The sequence below is a fragment of the Myodes glareolus genome, chromosome 4 (genome assembly GCF_982192425.1).
Source record: "Myodes glareolus chromosome 4, mMyoGla1.1, whole genome shotgun sequence".
Classification (NCBI taxonomy): domain Eukaryota; kingdom Metazoa; phylum Chordata; class Mammalia; order Rodentia; family Cricetidae; genus Myodes; species Myodes glareolus.
The window spans coordinates 5,355,242-5,376,622 of NC_142029.1; the positions used below are offsets into that span (position 1 = coordinate 5,355,242).

General features: G+C 48.9%; 1 protein-coding gene across 4 annotated transcripts in view; it reads right to left on the minus strand.

Annotated features, from left to right (window-relative positions):
- Positions 1-21,381, minus strand: part of Ctdspl (CTD small phosphatase like) — a 117,172-nt gene that overhangs the window by 29,080 nt on the left and 66,711 nt on the right. For all 4 annotated transcript variants that reach the window (XM_087905183.1, XM_087905182.1, XM_087905181.1 and 1 more), the window contains exon 2: positions 2,228-2,382. In XM_087905183.1, coding sequence (XP_087761309.1) covers positions 2,228-2,382 — 155 coding nt within the window. The remainder of the gene's footprint in view (positions 1-2,227; positions 2,383-21,381) is intronic.

The window sequence follows — 21,381 nt, forward strand, 5'->3', positions numbered from 1 at the left end:
TTCTACTTGCTTTTCCAGAATTCACACTCAGTTCTCAGAAACGGCTGCTCTCACTGTCTCCCTTGATTTCTGAGGTTTTGTGTTTAGTGCTGTGAGACGCTGGAGCCCCACAAGTCTTTTCCATCCCAATGGCTGTCCCGAGTTGTCTGTGGAGGCTGGCTTTCTACGCTGTTTTCCCCAGAAGGAGTCTCGGACGCTCGTTTTTCCAACGTGGACCTGAGGCTACATTACAGTGGACAGTTTAAATCCTTCCCCACGGAGTTCATGGGCTTCTGCTGGTGGTTGACATTTCAGGTCTTTCCTAGGCCTCTATAGAAGACAAGTGTTTGCCTTGGGTATATGGCAGGCTGGCTGGCCCATGACTATTCGCTGTGGTGTACGGCAGGCCGGCTGGCCCACAGGCTTCTGCTGACTCCCTGAAGACATTGCACTAATGCTTTTATGTGGGTTCTGGAGATCTGAACCCAGGCAGTCAAGCTTGGGCTCACTGAACTGTCTTCCCAGCTCTACTGGGAATATTTCTTTACGTCAAAAATCGTGACACGCCATTCCTCAGGGTATGCCACTTTTAACCAAGACAGCCACTGACTGTGTGGCTATGACGTAGCTCATTTAACCAACGATCTCTTTTTTCCTTTTAACCCCTGTTTGGAATCAGTATGTGTCTGAAAATGTACCTCCATTGACTTAAGGAAGGCCAGCTTTGTGCGTGTACACATATGTGTGTCTGTGTGCATGTATGTAGGTCAGAGGTCTGCATCAGGCACCTTCCTGGATCATTATAAGCTATGCTGGATAGCATCTTCTGGATCAATCTTTGTACATTTATAACAAGATTTTTTTTTTTTACTGTGAAATAAAATTGCTTTCATCAACAACAGGCATACTCTAAGATTTTAATTGTGCATTGCCAAATGTTCTCTCGGAAATGCAAACCAATTAGCACACATTCTACACCACTTAATGCTATGCTGCCCCCTCCACTCCCACACCAAACCCAAGTATCACCTTTTAAAAACCTCACAGACAGGAAAAGGGTAGTTTTAGTTTACATATTTGGCCATATCAAATATTTTTCATATTTTGAGCCATACACCAAAACAATCAGGTGTTTTGATCTATCCCATATTTGACTAGTTGTATTTTTTTCCTTATTTAAATATGTAGTATATGTGCACACATACCCGTGGAAACCAGAAGAGGGCATTCTAGCCTCTGGACTAGAATCCCAGGCTGCTGCGACTGCCTGACGTGGGTGCTGAGAACCAAACTCATCCTCTGGAAGGGCAGTGAGTGCTCCGGACTGCGGAGATACGAGCCTCTCTCCTGTCCCACAGCTATTTCTTATTCTGTGAGTTATCTGCTTATGATCTTTGTTCATGCTATTTGGAACATAAAGTTTTATTTATGACTTCCATGTCTGTAATTTTAACCATGTTCCTGTTGGATTATCTCCTTTGCAGTTTTCAATATTTTTTTTTCTTAACCTGGAATCCAGTTTTTGACAGAAATTAATATAACCTGGTTTCTTTGTTTGTTTCTGGATGGTATCTCTTTGTTTATCCTTATATTCTTAACTGTTCTGAGTCATTTTGTTTCAGATGTGTCTATCAGACAGCCTGTGGGTGGTTTTGGGTTCTGACCTATTATGACAATCTAACACACACACACACACACACACACACACACACACACACCAGCAAACACTTCACCTGGAGCCCTTCCACTTTACTGTTGTTAAACACGTGTTGTCACACAATTATACTCACTGCAAGGTCTGCTCTGTCTCTATCTTACTTTGCCTGTTTCTATATCTGCTACTGGTTCCTTCTTAAAAAATTTATCTGTTCTGTGTGTGCATGCGTGTGCACGCATGTGCACATGCGCATGTGTATGCCCACCCATGTCACAGTGTGCATGAAAGGGTCAGGGGATGCCTCGCGGGAGAGTCAATTCTCTCCTACCATGTGGGTTCTGGGGCTTGAACTCAGGTCATCAGGCTTGGCAGCCCCTTTACCAGCTGAGCCATCTTGCTGGCCATAAATTTCGATCACACATGCCCTTCAGTTGCTAGATGGGAGGAACAGAAACCCTGTCTCTAAAAAGACCGAACCCACGTCTTCAACAGCTGCACACACATTACACAGACTGTTGGGGGAGGATCTGCCACGGCAGGACATACACAGTGCCGCAGTTTTACCGACGGCAGTTCTCCGTATGTACTGACCTTCTGAAGCCCACCATTCTCCTCCACCAGTGGTGGAAGCACACTGGGGCTGCTGGGTGGAGGGGCCTCCACATTGTAGTCTCGGAAGCAGCAGAAGAAGGAGCTGAGGATGCTACGACCCCTCTGCTTCTTCAGGCTGATGCTGCGCTGAGAAGCTGAAAGAGAAAGAGCACACTGTGGGTGATCGAGGCAACGCATGGGGGCGAGGACTGGAGTGTGCAGCTGCTTCTCAGACCCGACTCCAGGGGCCCTGCAACCCACCCCCACAGGCGGGACAAATCACTGGAACTTTAGCTCGGTGGGGCTGCTGGCTCCTTAGCACCACAGTGCTCAGGGGCATTGTCACCTGCGTTCTCCAACTTGAGGAGGTGGAGCATTCCTACCAGCAACAAGACGCATCAAAATCAGTGTCTTTTCATGAATAAACCAGACCTGACCCTCCCTCAGAAGCATCTTTCCACTGGACAACAAGCAAGAACCTCTTAGAGACTCGGTGTCTGGACACTTCTGTGCTTTACGGAGATGGTCATCTGTAGGGGTCAAACAGCTCAAAGATGTGCGTGATGCTCAGAGCGCGGGCTTTGGAGAATCAGGGAAAGTTCTCTGGATCCAACACTGTGCCCTGGCCTGCCCTGAATGGGAGGCATCTGAAGGAGGGATGGGTCTTTCTGTTTATCCAGGGCTTGGGACAAGTTGCCACAAGTAGTCAGAAATAAAAGGTAAAATCTGGCACAGATGGAAAACACACCTCAGGGCAGAAGACTGACAACTTGGATGGGCAGGCGCTTCTGCCTGGGAATGTGGCCGGGGCAGTCCTACCACATGCCATGGCTGGGTGGGTCTACAGTGTTGGGAGCTGTAGTCTCAAAGAGACCCTGCTGAGGCTTAGTGATGTGGGAAGCGTGTTAAAAGTAGGGCAATTGTGAGAACACGCCTCTCCTCACGAGCCACCTGGCACTATTCTTCACTGTGTGAACTTAGTGATTCACTCAGCGCCCTTCCTCCCAAGTGATCACAATCCCAGGAATTAGTTCCCTGGTAACAGCAAACCCAAATGCATCCAGGGGATTCTGGGAAGGTGATCACCAAGCAACTGCACAGACGTGGGTGGTCTGCAGCCCCCATGCACGACCCTTAGGGGCCGAGGAAATGGTCCAGTGGTTAAGAGCATTGATACACAATTGTAAGGACCAGAGTTTGGATTCTAACACCCGTGGGACAAGTTGGGCATCCCGCACACACCTGTAACCCCAGCTCTGAGGGGAGAGACAAGAACTTCCTCTTGGGATTCACTGTCTTCCAGCCTCACTGAGAAAACTCAAGCCCCAGGTTCAGAGACAGCCCACGCCTTAAAGAAGTAAGCAGAGATTGATGGAGAAAACCTGATGCCCTCTTCTGACCTCTATGTGCACGCGTGTGTGCACGCGCGTGCATACACGCACGCACGCACACGCACGCACGCGCACACACACACACACACACACACACACACACACACGATGCATTTTAAAATGATAAATCCTGGGGAAGCTGGATGTTTTGTCTTCTTCATGAATACTTCAGGGTACATCACGGAGCCCAGTGGTCCCATTTCAGGATTCAATGGCAGGGTCAGGCCACTGGGCCAACAAGTGGTGGCCTCCCAAGCACATGTGAGCAGTGTTGGTAAATATACGACTACCAGCAAGCTGACTGATGGCCAACTTTCTAAACCTCACCTCCTGGACTCCACACAACTCCCAGAGGTTACAGGGGTCACTGTTTCCATCCTTGCTGACAGGGAGCAGCTAGCACTTGCTGGTGCCAGGAGTAGAACCCAAGTGGGCCTTTTTCCAATGTACGATTTCCTCTAAGCGCCCCACTGAAGGCGAACCCAGTCCAACAGCATGCTGGTCTCCAGCTGACGGTACATTTCCCGGCAAGTCTATGGTTTGCTTGCATCTTGGAGACGGTGAGCAGCCCAGTGAGCAGCCCGAGAGGGAGCGCCTTCCAAGGTCTGTCTTCACCTTTGGCTCACACAACCATTCCTCACACTAATTAACAAACAACTATTTATTTAATCAATCATCAATCAATCAACCTGAGACTTGGAACCAGTAAGGCACTTACATTTCTACCACTGGATCCCTCGCTGTCTAGAGAGTCAGGAGAAGTTAGATTTAGCCATACAGAGGCCCGTGGAAGTGCAGAGGTTTCCTTGCCTCCCTTCTTGGAGTAGGGAGAAGACAAATTTCCTTAGGACCAGTGAGCGTATGACTGAGTGGCTGGAGCCTCTGGCCCTGACCTCTCTCCCACATGTGGGATGGATGTCTCCGGACGTCTCATAGGCCTTCCCCCTTGACATGGCTAAATGGGACTCATAGTCTCCGCTCCTCCAGTCTCTGACATGGCTAAATGGGGCTTGCGGTCCCCGCTCCCCGACTCTAATCATCACCCCTTTCTCTTTCACTAGGCCGTCCTGAATCCTAAGTAGCTCTCACATCTGTCTTCATCGGCTCCTCTCCTCCCCAGGCAGAGGCCTTAAACTGCTGAGGTAGTGTCCTAGCTTGATTTGCTACAGATCTTTGTCCCGCAGTAATTTCTTCACAGGATCCACGTGACAACTAAGCCTACCAAATGCTGAGAGAGAGAGAGAGAGAGAGAGAGAGAGAGAGAGAGAGAGAGAGAGAGAGCACAGCTCTGGAGCCTGCTTGTGTGGGTACTCATGACGGCTCAACCAGAAACACCACGGGGACTGGGGAAGTTGCCTTACTTCGAGCCTGGGTTTCCGTGTCCATAGAATAAGGACATTAGAAATGGCCATACCTTCCAAGTTTGTTGTGAGAATGAAATGTTTTACTATGAGCACTGAGAATAGAGTCTAATAAGTATTCAGCAAACGCTGCTCTTAGAACCATCAGTGGTCTTTTTTTTAAAAAAAAATTAGGGGCTGGAGATATGGCTCAGTGGTCAAAGGTGGGTAATGCCCTTGTAAAGAATTCAAGGTGGTTCCCAGTGCCCATGCTGGCAGCTCATAACCACCTGTCACGCCAGCTCCAGGGTTTCCAAGGCCCTCTTCTGACCTCTGTGGGCACTGCACACACACATATACACATAATTAAAAAGTCAATCTTTAATTTCTTTTCGGAGTCTCTTCAGCAATGCACTTACTTCCTTTTTTCTTTTCTGTTTTTCTTATTTCTCCCATTATTAAACACATGCTATTTTTTATTTAGTCTGTGTGTGTGTGTGTGTGCGCGTGCACCCATATGCACACTGTGTGTCGAGGTTGGAGGAGAACTGGGTGTCAGTTCTTTCTTTCTACCATGTGAGTCCTGGTGCTTGAACTCGGGTCTCCAGGCTCTGCAGAGGCCCCGTTCCTTGCTGAGCCATCTCATCAGGTCTCAGCAACGTTTGCTTGGCAGGGCAGAAATGATTCTGCTGGTAAATTCTGGATAAAGGCTGGCTGTTGCGAAAGTAAATTTTTTTTTCTTTCTCCTGGCATTTGCCAACCGAGAGACACATTTATTATAATAGGTCTCAGTTATATAAACTGCACTTTAAAAGCAAAGCTAGACAAATCTCAGGAAATAATTCCATTCAATTGCTTTTGAAATTGGATGCAGAGATGGGCAAGGTAAAGAGGGGGCTGAGTGTCCAGTGAGCTCTGCTGGCTGCTGTTTTCTGAGGGAAAGAGCAGGTTCTCAGGAGAGAAGAGGCAGAGCCCCCACTATCTCACCCCCTCGCAGCTCGCTTCCCCCCAGGGCTATGTTTAGTTCTCTGCTGAGCTCTGCTACCTAGGCCGGCCCTGGAGTCCTAGCCCGAAGCTGCTCCCTGGACGGCATCACCAAGGAGGCCAGCAGATCTAGCGCATTCTCCCACTGGGGTTCCCTGCCATACCATGACTGCCATCTCCCCAGGCTCAGGGCAGCACAGGTGGCGAGGGACCACCCTCTGTCTCTTTCTTCAGGGTGATGGTGAGACCACGCTCAAGGCCATTTTCTCCACCTGTTGGCTAGGATGTGGGTATCTCCTATGTTGTTTTTTTTTTTTTTTTTTTTTTTTTTTTTTGTGTGTGTGTGTGTGTGTGTGTGTGTGTGTTTGTCTTGGAACTCACTCTGTAGATCAGTCTGGCCTTGAACTCACAGAGGTCTACCTGCACCTGCCTCCTGAGTGCTGGGATTAAAGGCCTGTGCTACCACTGCAGGGGGTATCTCCTCTAAAGGTGAATAAAGGGAGACACTTGGCAGACGCAGATGAGCAAGTCTGTGGCTCAACTTCTTCTCCCTGGAGGACGTTAGAGGGAAGTCACAGGAGAGTTGTGCTGGAGGTGGGTCTGGATTTCATGATCCTTGTGTGTCTCCTGGAGGGGGTGACAGAGGGAAACAGAAACAAGGCTCGTTTTCTGGGCACACCCTACTGCTTCTTTCTAGACCTCACTTCAACAACTAAGACCCACTTCCTGCTTGTGGATATGGGCTTTGCTCTCCTGCCAGGGCTAGGAACTTCTGGAAGCATCGACAGATAAGGCTTGGAGTAGACAATGTGGCAGCTGCCTTTTTCTCAGAGGAAATGAGTCCCTGATCCTACAGAATGGGAAGCTTCCAGAATGTCTCCCGGTCTCTCTGAATGGGAGCAAGAAGTGACCTCATTAAGTAACTAACAAATTAAAATCATTAAACAGGAATATGGCATCCATCTGACAGGTTTCGCCTCCCAGAACTCCACTAAGTTTTATACTAAAAAGTTCTCCTTAGGGGGCTAGAGAGGTGGCTTAGAGGTTAAGAGCACTGGCTGTTCTTCCAGAGGCCGTGAGTTCAATTCCCAGGACCCACATGGTGGCTCACAATCATCTATAGTGGGATCTGATGCTCTCTCCTGGCATAAAGGTGTATGTACAGATAGAGCACTCCCATACATGATGTAGATAAATAAATCTTTAAAAAAATGTGTCCCCCTTTATTTCATGTCCTCCCACCTCACTGGCTTTTAGTCCACACAGGTGAACTCGGTCCAGCAGGTTCTTGCCTGGGACTCATGCTGGGACTGTCAGGGGTGTCCTTTCTCGCTGGGTTTTCTAAGAATCCTGGAGCTGGTAGCCACCCTTGTCACTAGTGCAGGAAGCCAAAGTTGAAAGAGATAGAGTATTATCAAGACCAGGCCCCTGTGGAATTTTTAGCTTTGTAAAACCACAGATTCCCTTCTACCCTAAGCTAGGTTTACATGAGTTTCTTCAACAAAAAACTTCTTCTTCTTCTTCTTCTTCTTCTTCTTCTTCTTCTTCTTCTTCTTCTTCTTCTTCTTCTTCTTCTTCTTCTTCTTCTTCCTCTTCTTCTTCCTCCTCTTCTTCCTCTTCCTCCTCCTCTTCCTCCTCTTCTTCCTCCTCCTCCTCTTCCTCCTCCATTTTATTTTTCAATACAAGGTTTCTCTGTGTAACAGTCCTGGTTGTCCTGAAACTTACTCTGTAGACCAGGCTGGTCTTGAACTCATACAGATCTCCCTGCCTCTGCCTCCCAAGTGCTGGGATTAAAGGTGTGCACCACCACCGCCCATTAGCTCACATGATTTTCAGTGGCAACACTCAGTTCTGGGAATGGAAGCTCTCACGCTAGGTAGTGGAGAGCAGTGGTCAACGTCTTAGGCACTAACTATCCTCACAGCCCGAGGAGCATCAAGGCTAATAAGAAACATTGCTTTAAAAAAAAATCAAGATACCAGAAAGCTAAGCTTTGATGTGGGCAGTACAGGGCACTGCAACCCAGCCCCATGGGCTATTTAAGAGCCTAGAGTGGGATTTCTTCCTTAGAAGTCAACTTACTTAAAAGTAGGTGCAGGGGCCAAGGAGATGGCTCAGCAGGAGAAAGAACTTGCTGTACAAGTCACGCAACCTGAGCTCCATCCCTGGAAGCCACATAATGAAGCTAGATGCAGTGTGTACATCTATAATCCTAGCACGCCTACGAGAGATGACACGTGGTGATGGTCTGGGGACCTAGACCAGTGGCTCTCAGCCTCCTAACGCTGCGACCCTTTAATACAGTTCCTCACGTTGTGGTGACCCCCAACCATAACATTATTTTTGTTGCTACTTCATAACTGTAATTTTGCTACTGTTATGACTGTAATGTAAATATCTGTGTTTTCTGGTGGTCTTTGGAGTTCAAGACCCACAGATTGAGAACAGGCTTAGAACTCCAAACTAGAGACCCTGCCTCAACGAGGTGGAGGGAGAAGCAACTCCTCCGATTTGTCCTCTGACTTCTATGTGCTACAGGGCACTCCCTGCCCCTCGGAACTTTTTAAAAGTATTTGTGGACTGGGGAGGTGGCTAAGTTGGTAAAGTGGCTGTTCTGTAATCATGGTTACATGAGTTTGGGTCCCCAACGTGTGGGGGTACATGCTTGTATCCCCTTGGCTGGGGACGCAGAAGTAGGAGATCCTTGGATCTAGCCAAACTGGTGAGCTCTAGGTTCAGTAAGAGACTGAAAAAACTACGGTGGAACACTGATTGGGGAGGACATCTGATGTCCACCTCTGACCCCCACACACTTGTGAATACATTAAGCACACATACACGCATGTGCAGACAACAGATAAACAATACAGCTCCCTCAAACAGAGAGCGCTCATCAGGTACTGAGGAGGAGGGCGTGGGAGGTGCTTGTCTTAGCCTTCTCGTTAGCTGCATGACTTCATCTACTTAAACGGCAACGCTGTGCAAAGAACGACAGCTCCCCGTAGCACCGTGCCTGCCCCGGCACCGTGCCTGCAGCAAAATTTGCATGTATGTTCACGTAACAGCAAAGACCCACCAGCAACTTGAAACAGAGCAAGAACGGCAGCTGACTTGGGCTCTGTGCAGCGTCTCATTTTGCACAGTGAGAATTTAGCTTGTACCCAGACAACCGTCCTCACAGACACAGCCGGGTTTTAGGAGAAAACATGTAGGCAGAACCATTTTGGTTTTGGTGATGTGAATTCTAAACTTAGAACATTAAGTGGCCCTTTCAAGTCTTACCTCCAGAGCAGAGAAGATGTCTGTATACACAAACACCAGTACAGCAAAGGCAATGAGGAAAACCCATCTCTGCGTGTGAGGCTTAGAGTCAGCCTTGGCCTTAGCGTCCTTCTAGGAGGTCATGTATGGAATGTGTTCAGAACGTGCTGTCATCAAAGACACCAAGTGTCTAGGAGGAAGTTCACCAAGACGGACCATGGGGTTCGGTTCTCCGGTGGCCCAAGGAGAGTAGTCTAAAGATCACGTGACTAGAGTGCTGGCTGAGTTTATGCCAACGGGGGAGACTGCAGTGGAGTGGGATCTACACGGGCAGAGGGCAATTTCCGGTTACCATCTTATGTTTCCTGATCCTCTGGCTTCTTTGCAGTTCCCGGAAATGTGGAAATGTCCCCAGACCAGCCACATACCACGCAACCACTGACCTTTCGCTTTCTGTGGACTGGATCGGGTTTAGAGTTAGGGTGTGAGGAAGTTTTAGGACCACCCACCCTGGCTTCAGGACCTAAACTTTTGGGGTCCACATAGACTCAGGCTGTGTGTGCTCACCGTCCTGAGCATAGCTACCACATGGGCTATGACCTACCCTCCCCTCTGCTCTGGCTCACACTCCTTAGCTGTGATAGCTCTGCAGCGCCAAGGGATGGTTCTCGGGGCACGACCTCAGACTGACTGATCAGATCCTGGGAGAGAAGGACTGACCGTACCGTTGTAAACCCACCAGGTCCCAGGGGAAAGCTCCAAACCCATGGCCACACAGATGACACTGGCTTGTCTCAGTGAGCCACAAAACCAAATGAATAGACATAAACACGAAAGAGATCTGTGGGGAGAAGAGGGGGTGGGTGGGGGTGAAGAGGTCCAAGAACAAATTTAATTAAAAATAAGGAGTTGAGGATAAAGGGCAGTGAGCTGACTTTGCTACTCTATGGAAGTACCTCTAAAATTAAGGTTCGCTCTTAGCAGCAACGAACACGAAGGGCTGCGTTTAGTCTCCGTGACACGAAGCTCGCCTGCCCCTGGCACAGGGATCACCCAAGGGAGCACAGTCCAAAGGAAAACTCACATATCGCCGACAAGGAACCTTCACGTACCCTGATGGCGGAGAGGTTCCTCGGTCTGTCTGTGCATTTCTTTGTAAAGTCCAAATTTACCAGAGCTACGCGGTGACCTTAACAAAGTTCCTGTGCCTGTCCAGGGAACACGTCCCATATCCACCCTTCCTCAGGTGATGGCTCACAACCCTCGCCTGTCTTCACTGAAAATCTCAATAGGCGGACTGAGAGATGGGTCGACTGGTGACGGTGCTTACGGCCATGCCTGACCTGAGTTAAACCCCTAGAAACTATATGAAGGAAGGCGAGCCGACTCCTACAAGCTGCCCTCTGACCCTCACACTCCTGCTGTGGCACACCCACCACATACTAAGAACCCCACAGCTAGTTAGCCGGAAATCCCTCCCCCACCAGTAACTGTCCACCCAGGACCTCCATTCTGCTCCACTATGAACACCGCTTGTCCGTGCTACATTCAGACTGCACCAAGGATCCAGACTGAGGGCTCAGTCCCCTATTGCGACAGTCCAGAAGACAATCTCTTGCCATTTCAACCACTCCCTGGAGCCCGGTTCCTCCAACAACATACCCATCCAACTGACGGCCTCACAGTAATCTGAGGGCTGGGGGGCTGGCATGGCTCAACGGGTGAGAGCACTAACTGTGCGAGCGTGAGTGTGAGCGTTTGTGTCCCCGCTCCCATCTCAAAAGCGATCGTAATTCCAGCACTATGAAGGGTGGAGACAGAAGGCATGCTGAGGCCTGCTGGCTGCGGATGGTGTCGGAGCAAGAACCCAACATTCTTGGGGGGGCTGTATGAAACTGCATACCCCCATCACACACACAGGAGTGATCCGTAGCGGATTCAGAACAATAAGCCCCGTGCATGCATCCTTGTGGATGTCCATGTTGCTACAGAATGAAACAACATCCGTGCTACAGATGGGCTGCATTCTGTCCACGCAGTCCATGGGTTCATGCTGCTGCCTTTAGAATGGAATATCAAATGTGCCTTAGGTAAAGCTATTGCTTCACACACAGGAATGTTAGAGCTGAGCACATTAATTATAGTCTTAGAGAGACCATACTGCTGAATTCACAACTACATCATGCTAGAGAAAGCTAAATGCCCTCTTAAAAGGCGGGCGAGGGTGAGGCCCTTTCCGGAGGCCAACCGAGAAATGAATGCACTATTTCTTCCCTCCTAGAATGGGCTCCTATCTCTGGACCGCCTCCCAGGCCGTGGTCTGGAATGGGTGTCTAACAGGAAATTCTGGGCAGTGTGTGCATACATTACATTCCTTTATCCGCCCTGAAAGAGCGGTCAACAAACACGACTTCCCCTCTGTTGGGATAAAAGGGGAGTGTCCAGAGTGGAGAGAGGCCGGGCTGCAGACCACACAGCTCAAAAGAGAACCCAAACATCTAGGAAAAAAAGATTTAGTCAAGAAAAGAGGTAGCTTTCAAGATATCCAGCCAGTGTCTATTTTGTTTCCATGAGATAGACCTCCCCAGGGAATTCCATAGGACAGTCTGAAAGAGCCACCTCTGGGAGCACGATGCCGGTCTGCGATGGTTCCCCAGGGATGACAGCTGTTTCCCTGTCCCCTGTCTTACGTTTGCTGAGTGTGTTTGTGCAAGGCCCTTTAGATACGTCGTCTCTGCTCTTCACAGTGTGTAGTGAGAATCATAACCAGCCCACGTCCCCACGAGAACACGGACACCCAGATTCCGAGCACTCCTCCTGCTCGTCGGGCCTCATGACCTGCATCTGAGCCCTCAAAGCTCTGCCTTCACTGTAGAGTGAGTGTAGGTGACTTACAAAGGGAGCCGGGTCTTACTAGGAAGACCCAGTGGGTAGACAAACCCAGAGCATAGCCTCCAGGGATTGATGCCCACTCTACCAGGAACACCCTTCCTTGCCTCAGCACTTTTCTTGGCCCTGGTGACCTGGGCCACTCACTGAGCTCCTAAGTAGCAGGGCTGGTTAAACAAGCTGGGTTGTGTGAGGCTGGGATCCGAGCTCTGAGCCATCACTGCGCACAGCGCATTTTTACACCAAGAGCCGGAATAACTACCAGCACAGGGATTTAAGGTGATGTACTGAAGAGGAAACAGGTTAAAATTTAACAGTCATCAAATATAGGGTGTTTTAAAAAAACAAGGCCTTCTCTTGTGCTTATTAACCGAACAGAGGTGAGCGCGGGGGCACAGACCCATTCACACACACACACTGCCCACTCTCTAACTGGCAACAACCTGTTTGAAAAGCAGGAGAGGAACACGTCACACGCCAGGAGGTGTTTGTGATAATTAGTTTAACTGTCAACTTGACACACGTTGGGTGGGAAGAGTCTCACTGAAGGAGTGTCTAGGTCAGCTGGGCCTATGGGCACGTCTGGGCAGGCGGGGGGGGGGGGGAGGGTAGGCGTGTCTGGGGGGGAGGGTGCCTGCCTTGATTGCCCTAACTGATGCGAGCAGACCCAGACTGAAAGTGGGTGGAACGGTCCTCTGGGTTGTGTCCTGGAGCAACAAGCACGCAAACATCCATTCTCTTTTCGCTCTGACTATGGATGGGACCAGTTGTTCTAACTTCCTGTGCACCGACCTCTCTTCTATGAGAGACTGGGACCTGGCACTGAGAGCTGAAACGAGTTTGTTCTTCCATACATTGCTTTCTGTCAGGGTGTTTTACCACAGCAGCAGACATGAGGCTTGAGCAGTAAAAGGGAAAGCCATGTGGAGGTCCAGCGGAGTAGCTGCTGCTGCAGCCCTTGATCTATCAACAGACAACAACCACTGAAAGCCCTGTGTGTCCAGGAGGAGTGACCCTTCTCCATGGTGTGTATGTGTGTGCGCGCGCGCATATGTATGTGTGTGTGCGCACGTGTATGTCTGTGTGTATGTGCGTGCACCGACGACCATCTCAGACCTGCTCCAGCCCTGTCTCTATCAGCAGTATGGGCTGGGTAAATTCTGCAATTGTGAGCAACAGGGCTATGGGGCCTTAGCAATCTTGTCCACATCCCTGTGCTGGTACACCACAGGCCTGCCCGAGTACACGCTCAATGATTTACTCTCAAAGCTGTGCTAAGACACCATGGCCAAGGCAACTAAAGGAAGAAAGTTATTTTGGCTTTGGTTCCAGAGGGTAAAGGTCCACGATGGTGGAGCACAGATAGCAGCTGGAGCAGGAAGTTGATGGTTCCGACCTTCCAACCATAAACATGAAACACAGAGACATCAAGCGTCATGCGGCTTCTAGCTGTGAACCCTGCCCAGTTGCCTGGCGATGATATTCTTCCAGCATCTTCCAGCAAATCGACACCTTCTAAACCTCCCCAAACAGCGCCACCAACTGGGGACCAAGAGCTCAAACGCCCGAGACTATGGGGGAGAAATTCGCAGATGTTAATGAACGGATGAACCAAAGCACAGAACACTGAAAAGGTGGAGCTCCTGCAGTCTGTCGGGAGAGCAGGGCAAACAGCTCCCCTCTGTGAGAGTCCTCCGAAGCACTCGTCGTCCACGCCACTCACATCAGTTCCCAGTCCTGGACACACAGCTCACAGTTCCTTGCCACTTCTTTTTCTTTTCGAGATGTGCATTTGTGGCGTGTGCGCACGTGTATATGTGTGTGTATGTGTGGTGTGTATGCGTGTGCATGCATGTGTGTGTGCGTGCGTGCGCATGCTGTGCATGGATGTGGAAGCTGGGTGCTCCTCTTGGTCTCTCTCCACCATACTCACTGAGGCAGATTCTCTCATTGATACTGGAGTTCACCTTGCATCTAGTCTGGAGGGCCAGATTGCCCTGGGGATTCTGTCTTCACCTCTCGAGCACTAAGAACCACCACGCCCACATGGCTTTGCCCCCAGGCTCTGTCCACGTATCTCTGCACACATGTCTCTGTCCATACATCTCTGCCCACACATCTCTGTCCACATGTCTCTGCACACATGGCTTTGCCCATGGGCTCTGTCCATGTGTCTCTGCCAACGTCTCTACCCAAGTCTCTACCCACGCGTCTCTGCCCACATGCATGGCTTTGCCTGGGTTCTGAGGGTCCAGGGAGATCCTCGTGATTGCACAACAAGCACGGCCCATTTAGCAAAGATGGTAATTCCTGCTTCCTATAAAATAATTAATACAAGCTCATGTAAAAAGCACCATCATGTCAAGTGCTCTCTGGCTCACGGGACTGGAGGGCATATTAGGCTTTTCTTGATACTGAGCTAACATTTCTAAATGACCACAATTTATATCATACTTATTATGGGAAAATGTAGTAAATATTACTTAAAATGTTAGTTTCTAGTTCATAAAACGGATCCTTTTACAGCCTCATTTTGATGGGCCACCTGCTGTATCCTAAAGATGTTGAGGAATTCTCCCGAGAAGATGACAAAGGTGGAAAAAGCATTTTTCTCAAAACCCAGAGATCGATGCTCACAACCTGGTCTGATACTACCTGCCAGTGATGTGGAGCTGCCTCAATGAGAAACGCACAATACATACATCACATGCGGCACACTACCATAAACTTTAAAAAAATATGTCATGCCATTTGTTAGTGTGTATGTTTTAATGTTGGGGTCAGAGGACAACTTCTGGGAGTCAGTCTCCCCTTCTACCATGTGGGTCGCCTGGGTCAGACTCAAATTGGTAGGCATGGCAGCAAGTGACTTTACCCACTGAACCATCTCTCCAGCCCACTCGTTTACACTTCTAAACAAAATGCACATATATGTTCATGTTCTGTACGCCGAGAGCACCCCTGGAAGGTTTTGTAAAGAACCTAATGTTCCCTGGAAGAAAAATCAGGAGTATGAAGGACAGTGAACAGGAGAGAGGGGGAAGGATTTTTCATTGCTCCAGGTATTGTAGGGTTTCATACCATGTATTAAAGTAACAATTATGAGTTCTACATCTGAAAGCGACAAGAACACAAAAACAGTGCCATGAAGGCCACGCAGCACACACGGTCTTCCTGTGTTCACTAATGCCGCACACGCAGCCCTTCTGTGCACACTATCCCTCTAAAATATTGCGGGCTGGAGAGGAGGCTTGAGTGGGCAAAAGCATCCATCTGCCTCATGAGCCCGATGATCTGAGTTTGATTCCCAGGGCCCACAACAGAAGGAGAGAATGGACTACAACATTGTCCCTGATGCCAGGGGGACACCAGGATGTACACCTCAACCCGCAACAGGAGCCCGATGGCGATGTGGAGAGCGCACAGCCTCTGCTGTCCGAAAGGCGCCAAGTACAACTTGCTGTGAGCTTAATTTGCACGCTTTCGGTGGTCAGTCAGGCTCTGCAACCTCCTGCAGGCTTGGGGGCATCTCTAGATCTTTTGAGAGTCATGGGGGGGACAAACGTGGCACTTCGGGGCAGCCCGTTTCTACTCATTTTCCCCTTTGTCCTAGTGGGGATGACTTGGCGTTGTATCACCAGCTCCTCTGCCATGCTGACTGTGCCATGTGCTGGAAACAGCATCTGTGGTAGGCTGTAGAGAATCTGGCGAGAGTAGCTATGGACAGGCAGAACCTTTAGGTTTCCAAAGAGTCAACTCTAACAATGTCCTTCCTTCACGCCTGCCCTTCGTTCTAAGGCACTGGGTATCAAATGCATGTGTGAGAATTTTCCACCTTCCCTACTCCTAAGTCCAACAATCTTTTAAAGACATTCTTTCCTAACTCAATTTGATACACTATATTTTTCTTCTAGTATTTTTCAAAGTAAACATTTCTTTGTTTGGGGTCTCCTCTGATTTTCAGGATATACTACTGAACCCTTTTCTTCCCCAAAAGACACCCAATATCCTACTATCTATTGAACAATCCATCCTTGTGTACTTCTTCAGCCTGTGACTCTGATCTGTATTCTTGTCTAATCCAATTCCCTATGTGTGCCAGTAAAATGCAGTCTTGTGAGTACAGATATACTATTTTATATTGAATGGTGGTAGCCCCTCCCTTTTTATTTGAAAATATCTTGGTTGGTCTAACCTTTCATACTTCTAGACAAATGTCAGAGTTACTTACCAAATTCTAAAAACAAATCCCATTGGGAATTACTTGCCTTAGATTCATAAGATACATATCCACCAGTTCTAGCTAATTCTATCTGAAGTTGTTAATGAAGGGGTAGAGGGAAAAGGATTTTAAAAATCCCCTTTGTTGTATATGCCTGAAAACTATGCCTTGGCTTGAGTGGCATCGTCTGCCAGCCAAAAATAGATTCATAATACTGAATGGTGTTTTCTGTAATCTCCATGGAAACCATAGAAACAATACTTATAGATGAGAAACTAAAGAAACAGAAAGGAGTCGAATCATGTCACCACACAAAAACACCAATGAGACACAGACAGAAAGAAAGAGAACAAATGAACTCATGCAAGGCAGAAAACAGGAAAATGGTCATTCTCTGTCGATAATTGCTTTAAGCATAGATAGATTAAACTCGAATCACAACACATAAAGCGGCTGAACTCAGAAAGAAATATCAAGATCCAATCGCACGAGACTCACTCAGAGTCCCTGGAAGGGTATACACAAGCTAGGAGCAAAAGGAGGGGAGATGGTCCATGCAAACAGGGTCAAACCAGAGTGGAGCTGACAACACAGACTTAAGTCAAGAGCTGTCCCAGGAGAGAGATGGCATCCTATGATGAAGGGGGTTGGGGAGATGGCTTAGTGAGTAAGAATGCTCGTTGTGCAAGCATAAGACCTGAGTTTGAATTCCCAGCACCTATTTAAGAAGCCGGGCATGGTTGTACCTACCTAGATAGTACTCCGGCACTCAGGGGTTAGAGATGGGTGGAACCTGAGGCTTGTTGGTCAGCTATCCTAGACCAGATGGTCAGTGAGAGATTCTGTTGCAAGGCAATTATATGTGTGTACATATATGTACACACGTACACACACACACACACACACACACAGAGAGAGAGAGAGAGAGAGAGAGAGAGCACAGAACACATCCAATGTCTTCCTATGATCTCTGCATGCATTTGTATGGGATGTATACTTGTACATTCACATGCATGGCCCACTACACACACATTCTATAAATTCAGTAGGAAGATACAATAGTTATATAAGTTCCCAACATCAGAGGTATGGGGAGGAGACCAGCCAAGGCTGACAAAACCGAAGAGCAGATAACATCACAATGATATTTCACAATCCCGTTCTGAATAATAGAACATCAATAAGAAAACAAGACTGAACAGTGAGAGCAAATGGATCTAGGAGCCGCAGACAGAACATTCCAGACACCACGGGACACACATTCTTCTCAAGCACACGCAGAGCGTTCTTCGGAACAGATCACGTGTTGTCACAGAATAAGTCTCTTCTGACCACAGTGGGACGAAACTAAGAATCTACAGCAGGAGAAACACTGGAAGCCCACAGCACATGGAAACAAAGTAATACACTCTTAAACACCCAGTAGGCCAAAGAAGCAATCAATAGAAACAAAACCACAACACCCCAAGACAAAGGCAGCAAAGGTGGTACTGAGAGAGGCTGATAGTTGTAAATGCCTACATGAAAATGGAAGAAAGACGGATGGCCTGGAGGGATGGCTCAGTAGTGAAGAGCACTGGCTGCTCTCCCAGAAGATCCAGGTTCAATTCCCAACACCCACATGACAGCTCACAACTGCCTGTAACTCCAGTCCCAGGGGATCTGAAGCCCTCTTCTGGCCTCCCCAGGCATCAGGCACACACAGGGTACACAGACAGACGAGCAGGCAAAACACCAAGCCACACAAAATAAATCTTACAAATGAAAGATTTCAAACTAACAACCTATCTTTATATGTCAAGGAACTAGAAAAAAGAACAACAAAGTGCAAAGTTAGTAGAAGGAAGGCAAAAACAAGCACTAGAGGTTGGGGGGGGGTTGTCTCTCAAAACCAATAGCAAGGTGCGTATGGCTACAGCGGGGAGATCAGGCAGGGAGGCAGTGGACGGAGAGGAGGACAAGCTACTTAGGTCCCGTAGGCCACAAGAGCAGCTTTTCACTTCAAGTGTCCCAGGAAGTAAAATGGCTGCCTATTGCTGAACTGCTCAGACAGGTCCCAGAGCCAGCACTGGTGAGGAGCGCCCTGGCTTTCCACATCAGAGATGTTCCACCTGCAGAAAGGCATTTCATATCGACTCGAGTTTCCCATCCTCCACCTCCGTGTCCAACCCCCACGGGCTCCCATCTGTCTTGCCTCCTACTCTCAACTGTGTGTGTAGTGTCTGCTCACATGTGCGTGCCTATGCATGCATGTATGCGTGTGTTTTTGCCTGTGTATGTATGTGCATGCATGTGGCAGAGTTTGGTATCTGTCTTCTTTTCTCATCCATTCATTTTTTTTAAATTTTTTAAAATTTTAAAAATTTTTTTATTGAGACAGGGTCTTTCACAGAGCCAGGAGTTAACTGATTCATCTAGCCTGCAAGTCTCGGGAATCTATTCATCTCCCCTGAACTCTGGAGTTACTGGCACTGCCACGTGCTGCCACGCCTCACTTTTACAAGAGTGCCAGGGGTCTGAACTCAGGCCACAGAGTCCACACAGGCAGGTCCACGGCAAGTGTTTCACTCTTTACAGAGCCCACGCCCCCAGTCCTCCCTCCCTCCCACTGATTACCAGCACTTTCTCTGCTCCTAGAACTGGGGATACAGTTTGGATAACTTTGTGCAAAGGTTCAAACATGGAGAGACTTTCAGGGTTGTGGCAGGAGAGTATTAAAGCAAGGAACTCCCTGAGGACACAAGTCGTGAACCAGCAAAGCCAGCCCAGTGAGGAAGGGAGGCAAGGGCAGGGTGAGGCCCTGGGAGTGAGTGAAAGCCCACTGTGGGAGGTGGGGCAGCTGTTTTCTGCTACATTCTACTAAAGGGCTGTGGAATCTAGGCACCCGGGAGCCTGCAGGGAGAGCCTGCCTGTTCCCCGGGGTCAAGGACAATTTAGGAATGGGGAAACAGAAATGTCTTCTGGGACTTCCTTTGTGCTAGGGATGGAGGGGAAAAGATAGTGACAAGATGTCACAGAGAATACTTAGTCAGCCAAGGCGTCCCCCCTGGGCTCAGTGGCCTGCCCAGGAAGTGGAGTGTAGCAGCTAAGCCTGGAGCCATTGGGGGGGGGGGAGTGGATAAGAAGGGACATGTATATGGGAGAAATGGAAAGTTACAATGTGTTCCGGAGGTAATGAGAACTCTAACTTGTCCACTGACAAATACCACCAGGGGAAAGACAGTGGGAAGGGGCTCCCCTGAGGGACAGGGACAGGACGGAAGCTGTCCTTAGAAGGCAGGTCTGGCAGGGTAAACAGCGAAGGGCAGAGGAGGCAGCTTGACTCTTCATGGGCTGGTGAGGGCAGGCGGTGGGCGCCTACCAAAGTAGCTGGCTAGAGCCGTCCCATCACCAGTCCGGGGTCTGCACACGGGGGAGACACGAGGGGACATTAAAATGCACGTCTTTCCAAGGCAACAACAGTAAGGAAGGGAACAGAATAACTCCCAGACAAACTTCTCCGGCAGGATGCCCCAAGCCGCGTGCATCCCACAGACTCCCTAATTTTAGAAAGCAGGCTGGAATTTGTCTGATCAAAATAAACTTGGTCCCAAATATTTACTTTTGTCATTTTGAGTTGCACAGATAAGAAGATAAACACAAGCCAGGGACGCAGTAGCTGCTGCCTGCTGGGGGTCATCCCTTAAGATGCCCTCTTTCTTGGACATCCTCCCCGCCAGGGCTGGCAACGACAGAACGAAGTGGAGGTAAAGTTGGCACAAATCCAACCTACCGCTTCTGGACCTCACAGCCCTCTCAATTTCCTTCTTTACATGGGTAAACAGCTCTAATCATGGGGCAGTGACCAAAACAGACAGAGGAGTACATGGTGGGCCTAGAGAAATGTATTTTTATCATACAAACAGCACACGCGGTACCTCTCTTCTCTGAAGGTCAAATTACGAAATACCCTTACTTTGAATTTTTATCAAATTCTTACCTCAATAATTTAAAACAAACAGCAACAGCAAACCCCATAAACCACCAACCAAATAAACCCAAAACAGAGCAGATAGTTTGAATAGCTAAAGAAACTCAGGAGGGTGGGGAGGGGGCTTGGTGGGGAGAGTGCCTGTCACGCCAGCCTGAGCCCCAGCACTCACAGGAGAGCACAGGGTGCCTTGGTATGTACTTCCTCAGCCCAGCACTGGAGAGCAGGGGCGGGGGAGGCTCCTGGGGGCTCTGTGGACAGGCAGTGTAGACAACATGGTGAGCTCCAGAGCCAGGGAGAGACCCTGTCTCAGAACTAAGATGAGGAGGCCTGCAGCTGACCTTCATCTCTGGCCTTCCTGGGAGGTTGTAACAGTACCTATGGCTTATGGTCTCCGCCCCAAGGCACTCAGTGTCCTTTCTCCAAGAGTTTTTGCTTTGTTTTTGTTTTTCGAGACAGGGTTTCTATGTAACTTTGGAGCCTGTCCTGGAACTAGCTCTTGTAGACCAGGCTGACCTTGAACTCACAGAGATCTGCCCACCTCCTCTGCCTCAGAGTGCTGGGATTAAAGGTGCCGGGCTTCTTTTGAAACACGGAAAACTCTCCGCCTTTAGTTTTACAGAGAAAAGTGGAATAGGAGAATTTCTTTTTTTAATGATGTGTTTACATTATGTATTTATTGCACACGTGTGTGCACGACCATGTGCTGTATTTGTGTACACATGCGCACGCCACAGCGTGAGTGCAGAGGTCAGAGGACAACCTATGAGAACCGCGGAACAGTCTCTCTCCTTCAGTCATGTGGGTCCGGGGGTGGAACTCAGGCTGAGGCTTGACCAGAGTGCCTTGACTTGCTCAGGCAGCTCCCTGACCCTGGAACAGGGGAATTGCTGCTTGTAACCTTTGGGTCCATGTGGAGCCTCACCCTTCAGGAGCGCACACGGGTGTTTCAGACCAGCTCAGCAGATATCAAATGGGTAGCTTGTGTTTCCCTTCCGGGCACCAGTTTTCTGGTAGCCAGCATGAGCGATTCAATGCTGTTGGACACAGCATGGGCTTACAAGCATGGTGTTTTGATTTTAAAAAGAAAATAGATC